The sequence below is a fragment of the Carlito syrichta genome, unplaced genomic scaffold, assembly GCF_000164805.1.
Source record: "Carlito syrichta isolate Samal-C Ts95f unplaced genomic scaffold, Tarsius_syrichta-2.0.1 Scaffold287442, whole genome shotgun sequence".
In the NCBI taxonomy this organism is placed as follows: domain Eukaryota; kingdom Metazoa; phylum Chordata; class Mammalia; order Primates; family Tarsiidae; genus Carlito; species Carlito syrichta.
This window is the reverse complement of record NW_007231538.1, coordinates 233,233-247,857: the sequence shown is the minus strand read 5'-3', so window position 1 is coordinate 247,857 and position 14,625 is coordinate 233,233. Positions and strand designations below refer to the sequence as shown.

General features: G+C 40.3%; 1 protein-coding gene across 2 annotated transcripts in view; it reads right to left on the bottom strand.

Annotated features, from left to right (window-relative positions):
* Positions 1-3,991, bottom strand: part of HTR2A (5-hydroxytryptamine receptor 2A) — a 68,666-nt gene extending 64,675 nt beyond the window's left edge. Inside the window, exons 1-2 of one of the 2 annotated variants that reach the window (XM_008052751.2) lie at positions 3,587-3,991; positions 2,387-3,128 (exon numbers count right to left, since the gene is read on the bottom strand). In XM_008052751.2, coding sequence (XP_008050942.1) covers positions 2,387-2,798 — 412 coding nt within the window. In that variant the 5' untranslated portion in view covers positions 2,799-3,128; positions 3,587-3,991. The remainder of the gene's footprint in view (positions 1-2,386; positions 3,129-3,586) is intronic. The other variant, XM_008052752.2, reaches the window with a different exon arrangement.
* Between the last annotated feature and the right edge of the window lie 10,634 nt (positions 3,992-14,625).

The window sequence follows — 14,625 nt, the reverse complement described above, 5'->3', positions numbered from 1 at the left end:
CCGTTCTACTGGAGCACTTCTCGTACTGTGCTGTCATGATTTAGGCACATCTTTCTCTAGGTTGTAGGTCCCCAAGTTTAGTCCCACATCTTAGTCCTTCTTATAACTGTCCAGTCTCACACAGCAATGGCAACAAATGGCATCGGTGCAAATAACTAAATGGTTAAAACTACAGATTGGGAATATGTCTTCCTTTGTAAAAATGAAAAATAATTACTTAATGGTAGTTTGGGTGTGAAACTCAAATCTGGGGTATGTGGGGAAAAATTGAAGACAATGGCGAAGAGAAGTGAGGGTGCCCTTGCTTTGAGCTTTGTTTCAGTGTGGTAGTTCCCAAACTTTAGGGAGCATCGGACTCTACCAGAAGGCTTCCTAAAACATGCACTGCTGGACCCACCACTGGAGGCTCTCATAGTCCGGAGCAGGCCGGAGAACCTGCATTGCTAGTAAGCCTACAATATAGGTGATGCTGATGCTGCTCCTCCAGGGAACACCCTTTGAGAATGCTGCTTAGGGCAGTCATTCTCACCCTAGCACATCACCATTGGCTGTAGAGCTCTAGAGAGGGTCCTGATGCCCAGTCCAAACCTAGCCCACCTACATCTATCTCTGGAGGGTGAGCGAGCAAAAGTGGGCTTCAGATGTTGAAGTGTTTTTAAAGCTCCCCCAGAAGATTTCAGTCTAGGAAGCACTGCAGGTCACCTGTTATATCAGGCAGATAGATGGACATAAGCAAAATGTCCCGGTTTTGTTTTTGGAGAGGGATCCAACGGTTATGTAAACCTTAATTCGTTTTGCTAACAGTATAAACAGTGGTGTTAGAACTGCCTGTGTGGGAAACGAAAAAAATTTTAAAGATCGCTTTTCCTGTTACAGACCCACAAAGACGAACAAACTCTCCAAACACAAACGTACTCTACCAGAATGCCAACAGGGATGCTGAGACGAGCAAAGGGTGCAGATACAAGCCTAATTCAGAGCCTTTCATTGGCATTATTTGCAAAGAGCTTGAGCTAAAACGAAAGCCTTTTCTTTACCAGCGCGCAAGAGAGGGGAAGTCACGCTCTGCCTGTTCGGAACTGATGTTCGCCCCTGCAAGGCGGGGATAAGGAGGGAGCATTTCCTGGTGGGAGAAGGCTCGGCGCCCCGCAGACTGGGGGAGGCTGGGACCAGCCCCGGGAGGGGCGGGGCTCCGGCCGGGAACGGGCTGCGCGCGCAGCGGCCGACGCCAGGGGGCGCCCTTGCACACCGAGCGGGTGTCGCCGGGGTCATTCCCGCCCTCCTGCGGCGGTTTCGGTGGTCTGGGCTTCTGTTCGGTCAACCCCGCCCCTCCTTCCTCACCCCGCATTGGCGTTTGCCTCCGAGAAGGAGGGGGTTTAGGAAACGCGAATCACTCCTGCACGTCTGGGAAATGACAGGCGAATGTAATGAAATCATTTCGGCGTGGCACTTAAATGGTCAAGCGAGGGCTGGACTTGCATGAGCTTTACCGACCCTGTTCCAACCGGTGCCTGCTCTCCCTTGCACCTCCCTCCTCCTTCACACTCTTCAGAACTGGGTCTGAGACTGTGTCAGCAGTCTCAGTGTTCTCTCTCTTTTTAAAGGAGAAACCTGGCAGTATTACTCATAATTTGGAAAGAATATCACATTCTGCTCCCTGCTGAAGCCACCCCAGTGTTTGCTGACTTGCTGAGAGGTTTGACTATTTCAAACTCTGTTGAGAAGAAAGCAAGATTAATCTCTTCCCATTTGTTTCCCACCCTCCTCCAAACCAGACTGGAGGAGTTTATGCATATGCATTTTTAAAGAGTTGAGGGTGTAATTCAAAGGCACATTTCCAAATTAGCTTCTCTGGGCAGGGAACAATTAAAACTGGAGTAATTCATTTATTCTAATGGAGACTGAATATTTTAACATAAAGCCCACTGCACCACTAATGTTCTCCCTGCAAATGTTCCAAGGTAATTGGGAAGGTTTTGCCACTCCATTAAAAGTGCTGAAAACTGTGTGACCAAGATAAAACTGTTCTGAAGGCTGGATTATTTGGTTGGGAATATAAAGGAGTGAACAGCAAGTGGATTCAGAACGACGGGTAAGTTATTGCTTTATGACAGTACTGGGTTATTTATAATCATTTCTACAATAAAATGTTCATGTTTTAAAGCACAAAACTCTCCAGTGGTCAAGACAATAGGTTGTCTGATGTTTATGTGAAATCCCATATTAGGAGTGAAATTTAAGAAACTAGCATAACACGGTGGACACTAGTCTATAAACAATGCCTTCTATTTACAGTTTGTCCCCTGAGCCCCGGCTCATCTGCTGATGGCATGCACATGCTCTTTATTACCAGTGTAGGTACAGCTGGGAGACTAATGCCACTCACCATAGAGGATGGTTAACATGGACACGGGCATGACAAGGAAACCCAGCAGCATATCAGCTATGGCAAGTGACATCAGGAAATAGTTGGTGGCATTCTGCAGCTTTTTCTCTAGGGACACTGCCATGATGACGAGTATGTTTCCAGCAATGGTTAGAATAATCACTACAGCTGTCAATAAAGCAGACCAGTTTTTTTCCTGGAGATGAAGCAAGGAGAAACATGGTGGTGAGAGGCACCCTTCACAGGAAAGGTTGGTTCGATTTTCAGAGTCAACTGTCCAGTTAAATGCATCAGAAGTGTTAGCTTCTCCGGAGTTAAAGTCATTATTGCAGAGCCTGGTGTCCTCATTTAATTGCATTAAGGAGTTTGTAGTTGAGCTCAAAGAAGTATTTTCTTTACAAAGAATATCCATTTCTAAGCAGGAACTTGTGGCAGATGAGGTGTAGAAGGACTAACAAGTGACAGCCTCTGCTCACCATTCACCTTTATGTCCCCACACTCCGTCATACCCGGGCTGATGTGCACGCTGGTCTCCTCTGGCTGGCTTTTGGTCTCCCATGATTACAATGATAGTTAAAGAACTGAACTATGATGGCTCTTGATGTTTCCTTCCTTTGCAATTTTAGGAGAGTCCACTGTTTGGCTATATTTTATTTTTCGTCAAAGCAAGGGCAAAAGAGCAGAATGAATTTTTAACATAGAGGTTGCAGAGTTTTGGGTATTCGGGGAGACAAATGCGGTCCTGGTCAAAGAAGAAAAGTTTTGTAACTACTGGGAACCTTGTTTAACTAGATCTCTTTCTGTTGGTTATGCCGATCACACTAGTTTACCAACAGCAATATTCAAACAGCATGCAATCCAGAACAGCAGGATGTATGCATTCTACATTAAGAAAGTCAATTAAAAACACATCCAGTGTTAATCCCATAGTAATTGGATGTACTTGGGGTTACAGTCCTTAGGCAGTCTGAGGTTGAATTGCCACAGCTGCCGTCAGGAATTTCAGCTGGTATTATGTTGCTTAGTCAATTAAAAAAGGAAAAAAAAAAAAAGCCTTAAATAAAGATTAGCAGAAAACTTTCCACACTAGAATTTCCACACTAGAAATTCTCATTGAAATGGTTACATTTCACATCAAACATAATTTCAAGCCAGCAAGAAAATTACACAGCAATATAATATAGCAGCATGAGAACTTACATTTGTCTTCGGGGTCCACACACGAAATACCCTTGTTATTCTGTGACTTGCTGCATTTCTTATAGTAATTAAGCTGGTGTAGAGTCCCCGCTCCTTCAGCTTCCACCAGCATAATATGATAGTAATTTGATTTCTGTTTTGCTGACTTCAAAAACTGCATGCAAGAGGCGAGCCAGCTCCAGCACTGCGAGGATCGCGTTGGCTTCCTCTGGCACCGCTCAGCTGGGATCCTCCCTCCCTGTGCGGCTCCTCTAGGCAGACGCACACGTTCAGAAATCATTCACGAGCCCCTCAAAGTCATACAAAAGAACCACATGGGAAAGTAGGAAGTGCCGTCAGCACCAAGGGACTCCTGTTTTCCACGGGAATGGAGTAGCTTTCTGGCTGCCTCATTCACTTCATCAGACCTTCCTCTCTCTGTATGTCATAAACTGCAAGGTAGCAACTGGGGGGCGGAGAGGGGGAACCAAATAGGCTTTTTCTCTCTCTTTTTGCTACATGTTGACATCGGGAAGTTTTCCTCTGCTTTCAAGAGAGAAACTGGAGAAACAACCTTTCGTGCAGATTCCTGATAGGGTAGGTAAGCTGCACTGTGATGATTTTTTAGACTGAAAGGTGAAAAGTGAAGAGAGAGCATAAATAAAGCTAGAAAACAGTGTGTCCTGGGTATGCGGTAAGCTTACGGTCGCGCTTCCATTCAAAGCCACAGCGTTTGTACCCAGAGTGGAATTACTCACATTGGCCACATGGGCTCAGAGTGGGCTTGCAAATCTGTGGCGATAACTGGTAAACTCTTAGTACTAGTTTTATTTGTTAAATACATCATCCAACTAGCTTATTTTCATTAGCAGAAATATGCCACCCAGTTGCAATTCAAAACCTCACATGTGATAGGGAATAAGTTGGTTTTACAGAACCGACTTTTTTTTTTTTTTCCGGAAGTAACGACAACCTGCCTTACTTGTAAAGGAAGCCCCTTTTCAAGTAGGTTTCTAAGAAGGCAGATTCATCTGTTTATTTTTATAGATAAGAAAATGTATTCTTTTCTGAATAGTTGGGATTTTCTAAGTTTCCATTCATCGCCTTCTTTTTATTCTGCCTAGACAAATCCAACCACTCTTGTGCCTTCAGCATGCTGTTTGTGGTCAAACCTGTACTTTATAGCCGATTATTTCCCTGAGTTCCAGACCTAAATGTCCAGCTGCCCCTTGGCTTTTAGCATTGTAGCCTAGGAGACCTTGGCCTCAGCATATTCTTGCATTCTCCCATCCCCTGCCCAAATCTCTGTGCTTGTCTCCATTCATTCTCTTGCTTAAGGGAATCGCCACCTCTTCAGACAGCTGGCTGTTGTCCACGACTCTTCCTTCTTTCTCATTGCCAAATCTTTCTGAGTCAGTGGTGCCTCCTCTGTATATCTATTTCCCACCTCCCCTCTACCCCAGCTCACAGCTAGGGCTTCTGTGGTTGAGGGCGGGACCATCCATCTCCTGGGCTGGTGCGTTAGTGCCCTTCTCGCTGTTCTGCCTGCCACCTTCCTGCCCTCCGCATCAAATGCATATGCCAGGAAGCAGGCAGCTGAGGACACAGGCTCTGGAGTGGCAGTCCCTTGGTTTTGAATCCCAGTTCTATTACTAATAAACAGTAGGACCTCAAACCATCTAGTTGCTCTTTAAAGCTCAATCTTCTCACTTGTAAAATGGGATAATAGTAGAACTGTCCTCATAAGACTGTAGTGAAGCTAATGAGATAATGCATATAAATATTTAGCCTGTGTCTAGCTTATAGGATGCTCTCAAGGAATGCCAGTCATTTTCATTCTTATTAGTGTTCTTATTGGTAGTATTCAACAACAGAATTGGCATCGCTCTCATGCCTACATTCCTGCATCCCTTCCTTGTGGAGCACGTGACTGTTTTGTTTGTTTGCCTCTCCGCCAGGCCTAGACTCTGGCTATTCTTCCACAAGCAGCCTATGTGCAGACTGAACTTGCATGTTTCTAACCACTTTTATGTCTTTATACTTGTACTTCCTTTTGTCTGGAGTGCTCTCATCACTTATTTTTGTTTGTTTGTTTCCATCTGGTGAATTCCTACTCAGTTTTCCAGTCTCAGTTTCGAAGGTATCTTCCCTGAATCCCAGGCTCACCATTTACCAGCTGTGTGACCTTGATTAAGCTTCTTACTCTCTCTGTGCTTTAAATAGGGAATATTAATAATAATACTTCAGAGGGTTGATTTGAAAGTGAAGTAAATTTACCTAGGTGCCTGACACTTTTAAGCACTCAACAATGGTTAGTTGGTATTGTTCTTATCATTAAGCTTACTCTTACTTTCTGTGACCCTTCTTCCTCAGTGGAGGAAAAGACTATAGCATCTTCTGCAGTCTTCTGTATTGACATTCATCTCAATGCATGTAAGCCCCATAAAGGCAAGAACTGTGTCCACCTTGTTCACAGTTGGGCACATAGTGGTGCTTAGATATATTTGTTAGAATGAATGTGTGACTGATTTATGATTATCTGCGTATATGTCTGTCTTTGCTATTAGATGGTGAACTTCTTATTTGTGTCTAAACCTTTAATACCAGGTGTGGTGTCTCATAATAAAAAGTCCTCAGTAGATGTGTTTTGATCAAATTGATTATTAGCATAAATTAAGATGAATTAATTGTTAGCATGTATTAAAAAGGAGAATCAGGGAGAAACCTAGAACCTCTAACCTTTATTTATTCATTGGGATACTAATTTAATTTATTAGAGAGGGCAAAGGAAAATATGATTTTAAAAAGTACTCCAATGTTATAAAGCCACTCGAAAGCTTTTTGATGTCAGATTTTCTGAATTTTCTTGTTATAACTCGTTTTAGAGAATTCTGATGTTCTCAGGCCATTATTCCTAAGAACTGCTAGCCTTCTAGTCATGCCAAAACCAGTCAACGAGTTTCTTGTTCTGTGCTTTACACTGCAAAATAAATTTGTTAGTAATCATCTAAGATTATTTGCAGTTTTTATTGCAAATAATATTTTATGAATACTTATATTTTATAAATACTTGTTATGAACAAAGCAACATGGACACAATCTAGGCCCCTGGCTACTGATTCTTCCACAGAACCTGTCTGTTAATTGCATGAAAGTTAGATTAGGTAGGAATGATTTCTTGCCGGTCAGTCACCCCTTTTGAGTTTGGTGAAACAGGAGTGTGTATTGGCTGCTGCAGTGGGTGTTGTCATGTGCTTCCACTTCAGGACTGAGACACTTAGTTTCCCTGTTGCTAGAAGTGTTGGTGGTGGTTCTTGTCAATTATTTCTGTGAAAATTACCTTCAGCCAAAAGGCCTACTTGTCTATGATCTTGGCCCCTCCCTGGAGCATCCGTCATGCAATGTAGTGAGGATATAAAGGCTTAGTTTTCTTGCTTGAAGAATGGATGACCCTTAAAGGTCACCCTGGTTCCAGATTCCCCCATGGGATCTGCTGAGGCCTTTACTGTGACTCCCTTTGCCCAGTCTTGCTTTTCTTGCTCCCTTGCAGGTGTTGATCTGAAAACTCTCCCCAGTACATCTTCTATGTACATGTCTGTCTCAGGGTCAGTTTCCTAGGGAACCTGACCTAAAACTTACCTTTTTTAGCTTGTGTTTTAATGCCATAATACTACCTCTGGATGAGTTGGATGTCTTTCAGAGAACAGAAAGATAAGTGTCATCTATATGTTGATGAATGCTTCCTTGCTACAAGCTTGGAGTTCTTCAACGCATGACTGGCTTTGCTATCTAATCGTGACAGGAGGAATTTAAGGTCAACAGCTCCAAAACTAAATTTATTATTTTGGGCAGAATGCCTCTAGTATCTAATGGGACCTTATGTAGGAGCACATTTTACAACTAGTTTATTCTGAAGAGTTCACCAGAAAGTGATTGATTAAAATTACATGTAAATTTTTTTAGTGATTGCAATGCTATTTGTATCCCTTGCTTGAATTTCTTTTTGGGCTAAAGTTGTTAGGTTTCTGAAACATTAGTGCCTTATAGATGTTAATCTATGTGAGAGTAAAAAAGTTCCTTGAGCAATCAAATCTGGAATATATTGTATCCTACAGCCTCCTCTTAGAAATATACAGTGCACATTAGCATATTAAAGCCTGTGAGAGATCCTGCAGTAAAGAAATTTGTTTATATTTATCTCCTACCCACCATCTTCCAGAACACTCATCGTAGGACTCTTTTATTTTGTTTAAATTGAGTTATATCTTGCATTCGTTAAAATGTAAAGCTCTTAAGTATACAGTTTAATGAGTTTTGACAAACATATACAATCATACAACCAGCACCCAAATCAAGATATCAAGATAGCTACCATTTTTGAAAGTTTGCTCATGCCCTTTTTTGACCTTTGCTTAAATGGAATCATGTAGCAGAGACTTGTTTTACGTCTGGCTTCTTTCTCTCCATTGTATGTCTGTGAGATTCATCCACGTTTTTCTTTTTTTCTTTTTTTTTTTTTATGAATTGTGGACTGAGAGACTGTGAAATGTCCTGGACAATCAACAGTTTTTTTTTCCCCCTTGTGCAAAGAAACGTAGATTAGATTCTTCTTATGTCTGTCCTTTTTAAACTTCTTAATTTTTCAAAACAGTGTCAACCTTAACCTGCACTCAATTGATTACACCTGATTTTATTCTGATTTTGGCAGCATAGAACTATTTTACTCTGTAACCTTTAAGAATATGTCCCTAATCTTTAAGAATAAGATTTCTGCTACCCAAATATTACCAATGGCATGAAAATGAGAAAAAATATTTACAGAGAATTTCCTAAATGACATTTAATTTGTTATTTTCTTTGGGTGTTCCAATTCTAGGTTTGGAATAAGTCAGAGCACCTGACTCCTGTATACCTGGAAAACAATGTCTTCAACTGCCTTCTGTAATGCTGTTAGTTTGTATCAAAAGAAACAACTTCTTGAAATTAGCTAATGACTGTCATCTATCTTCTTAATTTTCTCACAGTAGTGTCTAGTTGAACATTATTCATTAATTTAATAGATGATTATTAAGTGCTGTATTGAGCACTATTTTAGGGGCATGTATAATCACAAAGATGGACATCATTACTGCCTTAATTCATTCATTCAGGAAGTAGTTGGCAGTGATGTAATATAGTTTTTAAGGAAGAGATAGAAATAGTCAATGGTACATCGATGGCATTTAAAGTATGATACTGGGTGAGATACTCTAAGAGAGTGAATAGAGAAAAAGAAGGGAAAAGACCTGAGGACTGATCTGTGGATTACACCAATATTTTGGGTCAAGGTGGTATGGGAGAACCAGTCAAGTAGATTGAGAAGGAACACCCAGTAAGTAAGGAAGAACACAAAGAGGAAGTGGTATCCAGGTCAGATGAAAGGAAAATTGTCAAGGAGAGAGAGTATGTAACTGGGTTAAATGCCTCCAAATAGGCTCAATATAATGAGGACTGAGAAATGACCATCACGTTTATCAAAATGGTGGTCTTTTGTGAATTGCTCCACTGGAGTAGTTGGAATAAAAACTCTACTAAGTGGGTTCAAAAAAAATGAGAAGAGAGGAAAAACTGATGATGAGTATAAATAACTACTTTGAGGAGTTGTGAAAAACACAGCAGAGAAATAGAGTGGTGGCTGAAAGGATAAGAGGCAAAATATTTTTTTCACAGTTGGATAAATTATAACATGTTTGGTGGCTGGTGGGAATAATCCAGTAGGGAAGGGGAAATTGATAATGCCAAAAAAGCAGGAGATAATTGCTATAATATTTTGAGTAGGTAAGAAGGGTTGGGTCAAGTACACAAATGGAGGAGTTCCTCCCTTGTAGCAAGAGAGAAGGCAGAATATTAGAATATATGGGTAGAGATGCAGGCAACTGGTAGATGTGATGATATCAGATAGTGTAGTATTCAGAGCCCTTCATGAGGTTTACAGTATATAGACATTTTTACATAGTGTGTATGTTCTTTGAAGGAAGTTAACAGGTGTTGTGATTGATAGTACTGAGAAGGTGTGAGATTTTGATATGATAGTCAGGGAGTATCACCTATGGAAGTGGTACCCAGGCTGAGGTCCAGAAGAAAAGACTGGAGGAAGAGCATTCTCAGCAGTAGGCAGGGCACATGGGCTGACTTTGATGCTAGACTGGGCTTCTGTGGCAGTGGCAGTGAGTTAGGGAATGAAGCTTGAGAGTTTGTGGAGCATCACGTAAAGGCTTTCTAGGCCATGACAAATGGTCAAGATTTTATTTCAAGTGTAATAGAAAAGCAAGTTGGAAGTAAAGTGAAACAGGATAATTTCCTTTAGGCTATAAAAAGATGATTGTGTTTGTTATGTGGGGAATGGAGTGGAGGGTGACAGGAATGAAAGTAGGGATACTGTTAATAGATATTGTAGTTGCTCAAGTGAGAGATGGTGGCAGCTCAAACTCAGTTTGTGATAGCAGAGATGGAAAGAAATAGATATATTTTAGACACAGAAGCACCAGGACGTCAGATTTGCTGGGTATGGGATGTTGGACAGGTGAGGAATTAAGAGTAAGAATCAGGGATGACTTTCTAGGGTTTTGGATTGAACAACTGAGTAGATAATAGTGTCATTTATGAAAGTGAGGTAAGACTGCAGGGTTGGGTTTTAGGAGCAGAGGAAATAATTCTATCATGAATACCCTAATTTTATTGTCTCAGTTAAGTTTAATTGCTTGTGACAAAAATCCTAGGATAACAATATATTAAGCAGGACAGTTTTTCCATCACATAAATGAAGTCCACAGATAGTTAATCCATGGCTGACATCACAGTTATCAGGAACTTATCCTCTCTGTCTTGCTGCTCTGCCATCTTTAGAGTGAAGCTTTGTGATACAAGTTGGATATTTAGGATCCAACCATCTTGTCTACATTCCAGTTGGCAGGAGGAGGAAAAGATAGTTTTTCCCTCCTCCAGTATCATGCGTGAAACTTCTACTTATTCTTACTGGCCAAAACTTGGATACATAGTCACTCTAGGTGCAAGGGAATGGGGAAGAACTTGAAAATGTAATCTTTATTTCAGCTGGCTGTGTATCCACTTATATATCAGAAACCTTATTCCTAAATAAGAAAGGAAGAATGGAAATGAGGAAAGGCTTAGCAGCTGAATATATGAATCAGGAGATACAAAAGAAACAGGGAAGGAAGTATATGAGGGGAGACACCCCAAAACCCAAAATTTATTTATAAAAAATTGTGTATTTATTCTTACATGTTTAAACTTCGGTTATCTTCAAAGTACTCTCTGTTTGATGCAATATACCTATTGAAATGCTTTTCCCACTGCTCTAAATAGTTTTTGAATTGTCAATTTTGATGCCTTTTAGTGCTTCTGCAGTTTTTGGTTTTATCTCTTTCACATGGGAAAAATATTTTCCTTTGAGAATTTTTTAAATCTGGGGAAACAAAAGGAAGAAACTTGGGACAAGAATGCATGAATAGGGAGGATGGAGTATGAGGGACATGCCATTTTTGGTCAAAAACTGCTGACCTTGATAAAAACAGTTTCATCGATAATGTTAAAATGTACAAGGGCAACATGGTGTGGGGGCTCAGAGAGTGTGAGGTAGAGGAGTATAAATTAGATAAGATGTGAGACAAATGATAAGCATCATCGAGAAAAATAAAGCATGGGGGTTTAGGGATTAGAGAGGATTTGTAGTATTAAATGGATGGTCAGGAAAGGCTTCATTCATGAGGAGTTTGCATTTTACCAATGACTTCAAGTGAGAAAGGAAATTAAGTCATGCAGGTAACTCAGGGAGACTGTTCTAGTTAGAGGAAACAGCAAGTTTCTCTATCTCAGCAAGTGCAAAGGGCTTGAGGTAGGGACACAAGCGAGTGTCTGAGGGCCAGCAAGGGCAGGAGTGTACCTGGAGCAGCGTGAGTGAGGGGGAAATTTCAGGTCACAGATAGCTTTGTAGAGGCCATAAAAATCTCAGCATTTGCTCTTAGTGAGATGGGAAGGCATTGGATTTCAGCAGAGATGTGCCATGCTCGTGCACACATTTAAGTAGATCACTCTGACTCTTTTGGGGGGAATAAAATGGGATAAGAGTTGGGTAGGGGGAGCAAGGAAGCTGAAATACTAGTTTCAGGTGAAGAGATGGTGTGGCTTGGACTAGAGTAGTGGTAGTAAGTTTGTGAGAAATGGTCAGATTCTGTGTCTGTTTTAAAGGTAATAGAACGAATGAAACTTGCCGATGGAGAGGGATAGGGTGTGGGATGTGAGAGAAAAAGGAGATAAGGATGACCCTGATGGTTTTAGATCTGAGCAACTAGAAGGATGGAGTTGTCCTTAACTGAAATGGGAAGGCTTCATGGGGAGCTGATTTTTTGGATGCAATGCACCTATTGCATCTGATTGATCAGATCAGTCTTGGATGTGCCAATCTTGAGATGTCTATAAGACAAATAACTGTGTCTATAAGACAGTTGAATATAAGGGTCTGGAATAGAGAGGATGAGGCTACAATTATAAATTTAGAAATGTTCAGTGTATACATGGTATTGAAAGCCATGAGATAGAATGTATATATGTTGAGTAGAGAAGTAGTTCAAAATCTGAATCAGGAGGTACTTCAACATTTAGAGGAAAGATGAGAAGTCACCAGTTAAGGAGACTGTGGTGGAATTGGTAAAGAAAGAGAAAAAGCAGAGAAGGCGATTTTCTGGAAGCCAAGAGAATAAAAAAATTTCAAGGAGAGAGACCAAATGAAATACCATAAAACGGTTAATAATCATGTACTCGAAGAGCATTTTATTATGTGGGAAATTTTACTCAAGCTAATGTTTAGTAAGAATGAGCTCTATATTCTTGACTTAAAAAAACATGTATACATGGTTCTAAACTGGAATAAAACATATTAAATCATTGACAGTGATTTCCTCTGGGTTAAGGAGTTGTGATTTGCTTTTCCTTTTATACTTATTTGGGATTTTGCAAATTTCTGAAGCACATATGTGTTATGTTTATAAACATAAAATAATTATTTTAAAATATTTGAAATAAGTACAGGTAAAAGAAGAGGGCCAGAGATGATCTTATATTCTATTCTAATCATTACTGGAACATATTGACTTTAAGGTGAAATTTTTAAACAGCTTGTTTTTATTAGATGTAGTAGTTATGTTATTCAGGATTATTATTGACAAATGGCAGAATTCCTAGTAAAAAAAGCCTCAAGGGAGATTTTTCATGAGATTCACAATTCCAAGGTGAGACTAACTTAAGGCACAATCTAGTGGCTTTAAAGGATCTTTTTAGGACTAATTTCTACCTCTGGAAGCTGCTTTCTTCTCGCTGGCGGCTGTTGGCAATTTCAATTTTATATAATTGCAGCCTGTGAAACAGGATTTAACCTTGTGATATAGTATTAATTTGTCATTTGCGGGGAAAACTCTGTTTGGACCTATTTTTGTCATATGTCCATTTCTGAACTGATCATGGTAGCTAGGGGAATGGAGGACCCCAATTGGCCAGTCTGAGTGAATAGGGGGTCAGGGCACATGACTGACTACTTTCAGTGGGAATATATGGAATGGGCCTTTTCCCAAATAAAAACTTGTTGCTCAGGTCAGTAAAGTGATCACTGTCCACTTTATTAGAGGAGACTACACGGCTTATCTATTTTTTTTTTTTTTGCTGTGTTTTTATTCAACTAGATTGGCTCTAGTGCCTGAGTCATGCATAGAGGCATCACTTATCTTTTTTCTTTTTCTTTTTTTTTTGCAGGTCACAGAAAGGCCATTTGATACATTGTTATTCTGGAGTTAAATAGCACTCCAGGCAGTCAGTGATCTAAAAGTGTGTTTCCTGAAATACCTAGTTTACTACCAGGATAACCTAAGTTTGGGAGAAATGAATATGTTATCACTTTGATTCTTATTATAGAGAAAGAGGATTACCTTTTTTGTAAGAAAAGCAGAGAACTATCTGAGGCAAATACTTTTGCTGGCCCCAAATAATTACCCTCACTGAATTTTGCGAATGCCTATTGGCTGAAATTTTTTAAAAATTTATTTTATTTTAAACATGTGGGGTACAATTAAGGATTAGATATAGAAGTGATCATTATACAGATAAAGTTTGAGCCTATCTTTGGTCCCCACTTTGCCTGGTTTGAGATCAGATACCCCTATTCATGTTATGTATCCCCATCTCCCCTGACAGTATCAGATACTGCCAATCCCTTTCATGTGATAGATGTTCAGGGTCCACAATTGGTTGAATCTTAAGATGTTTGACCAGGATCCTAAGTTTTGTTTTGGCACCAACTATTAGGTGTCTGTAGAGTGTTTTGAAGGAATATTTTAGGTACATTTACTCCTCATTCCTAACTAGGGCATGTAGTGAACCAGACAGGACCATCTGGGTTGCAAGTGTTCTGTTTGCCTGGTCAGAACCGCGCCTAACAGTCAATTGAACCCCTCCTTTGAGATTCACACTAGTTCACACTTAACACTCAAGGTATCTTGGGGGATGGAATGGGACTGATGGTTGAAGTCTTTCCCAAGGGAGAGAAACTCTTTAGACCAATTTTTCCAAACAAGCACTGTGAGAGAAGCAGGCTATGGGAGGAAAGAAGCACACTAAAAGCAAAATAAGGAGAGTTCACTACTCAGCAGATAGATTTTTTAACTTGTTTCTATCAATGAAGGCTGTACCTTTAAGCAGTATGGCCTAAATGTGTCCTTAATTTTGGCCCATATTGGTGCTTTCCTTCCTTTGTGGTGAGTGGCAGTGTGGGAGCAAGGAAGCCTTAAATTTTGACAGGATAAAATGGGTAGATCATAGGCTTGGTTCCTCTGTATTACAATGCGTTCCACATTCTCAGGTCAGTTAGTGTGAATATGAAATGCCGCCTTCCTTGGAAATATACCAGTATACTAGAAAAGTCGATTTTTCACCTTTGTGAGGCCACTTTTTAAAACCAAATTATTGTTCCTTCTGTCCACCTTACATTGATGATGCAGGTAGTTCATCCCTTC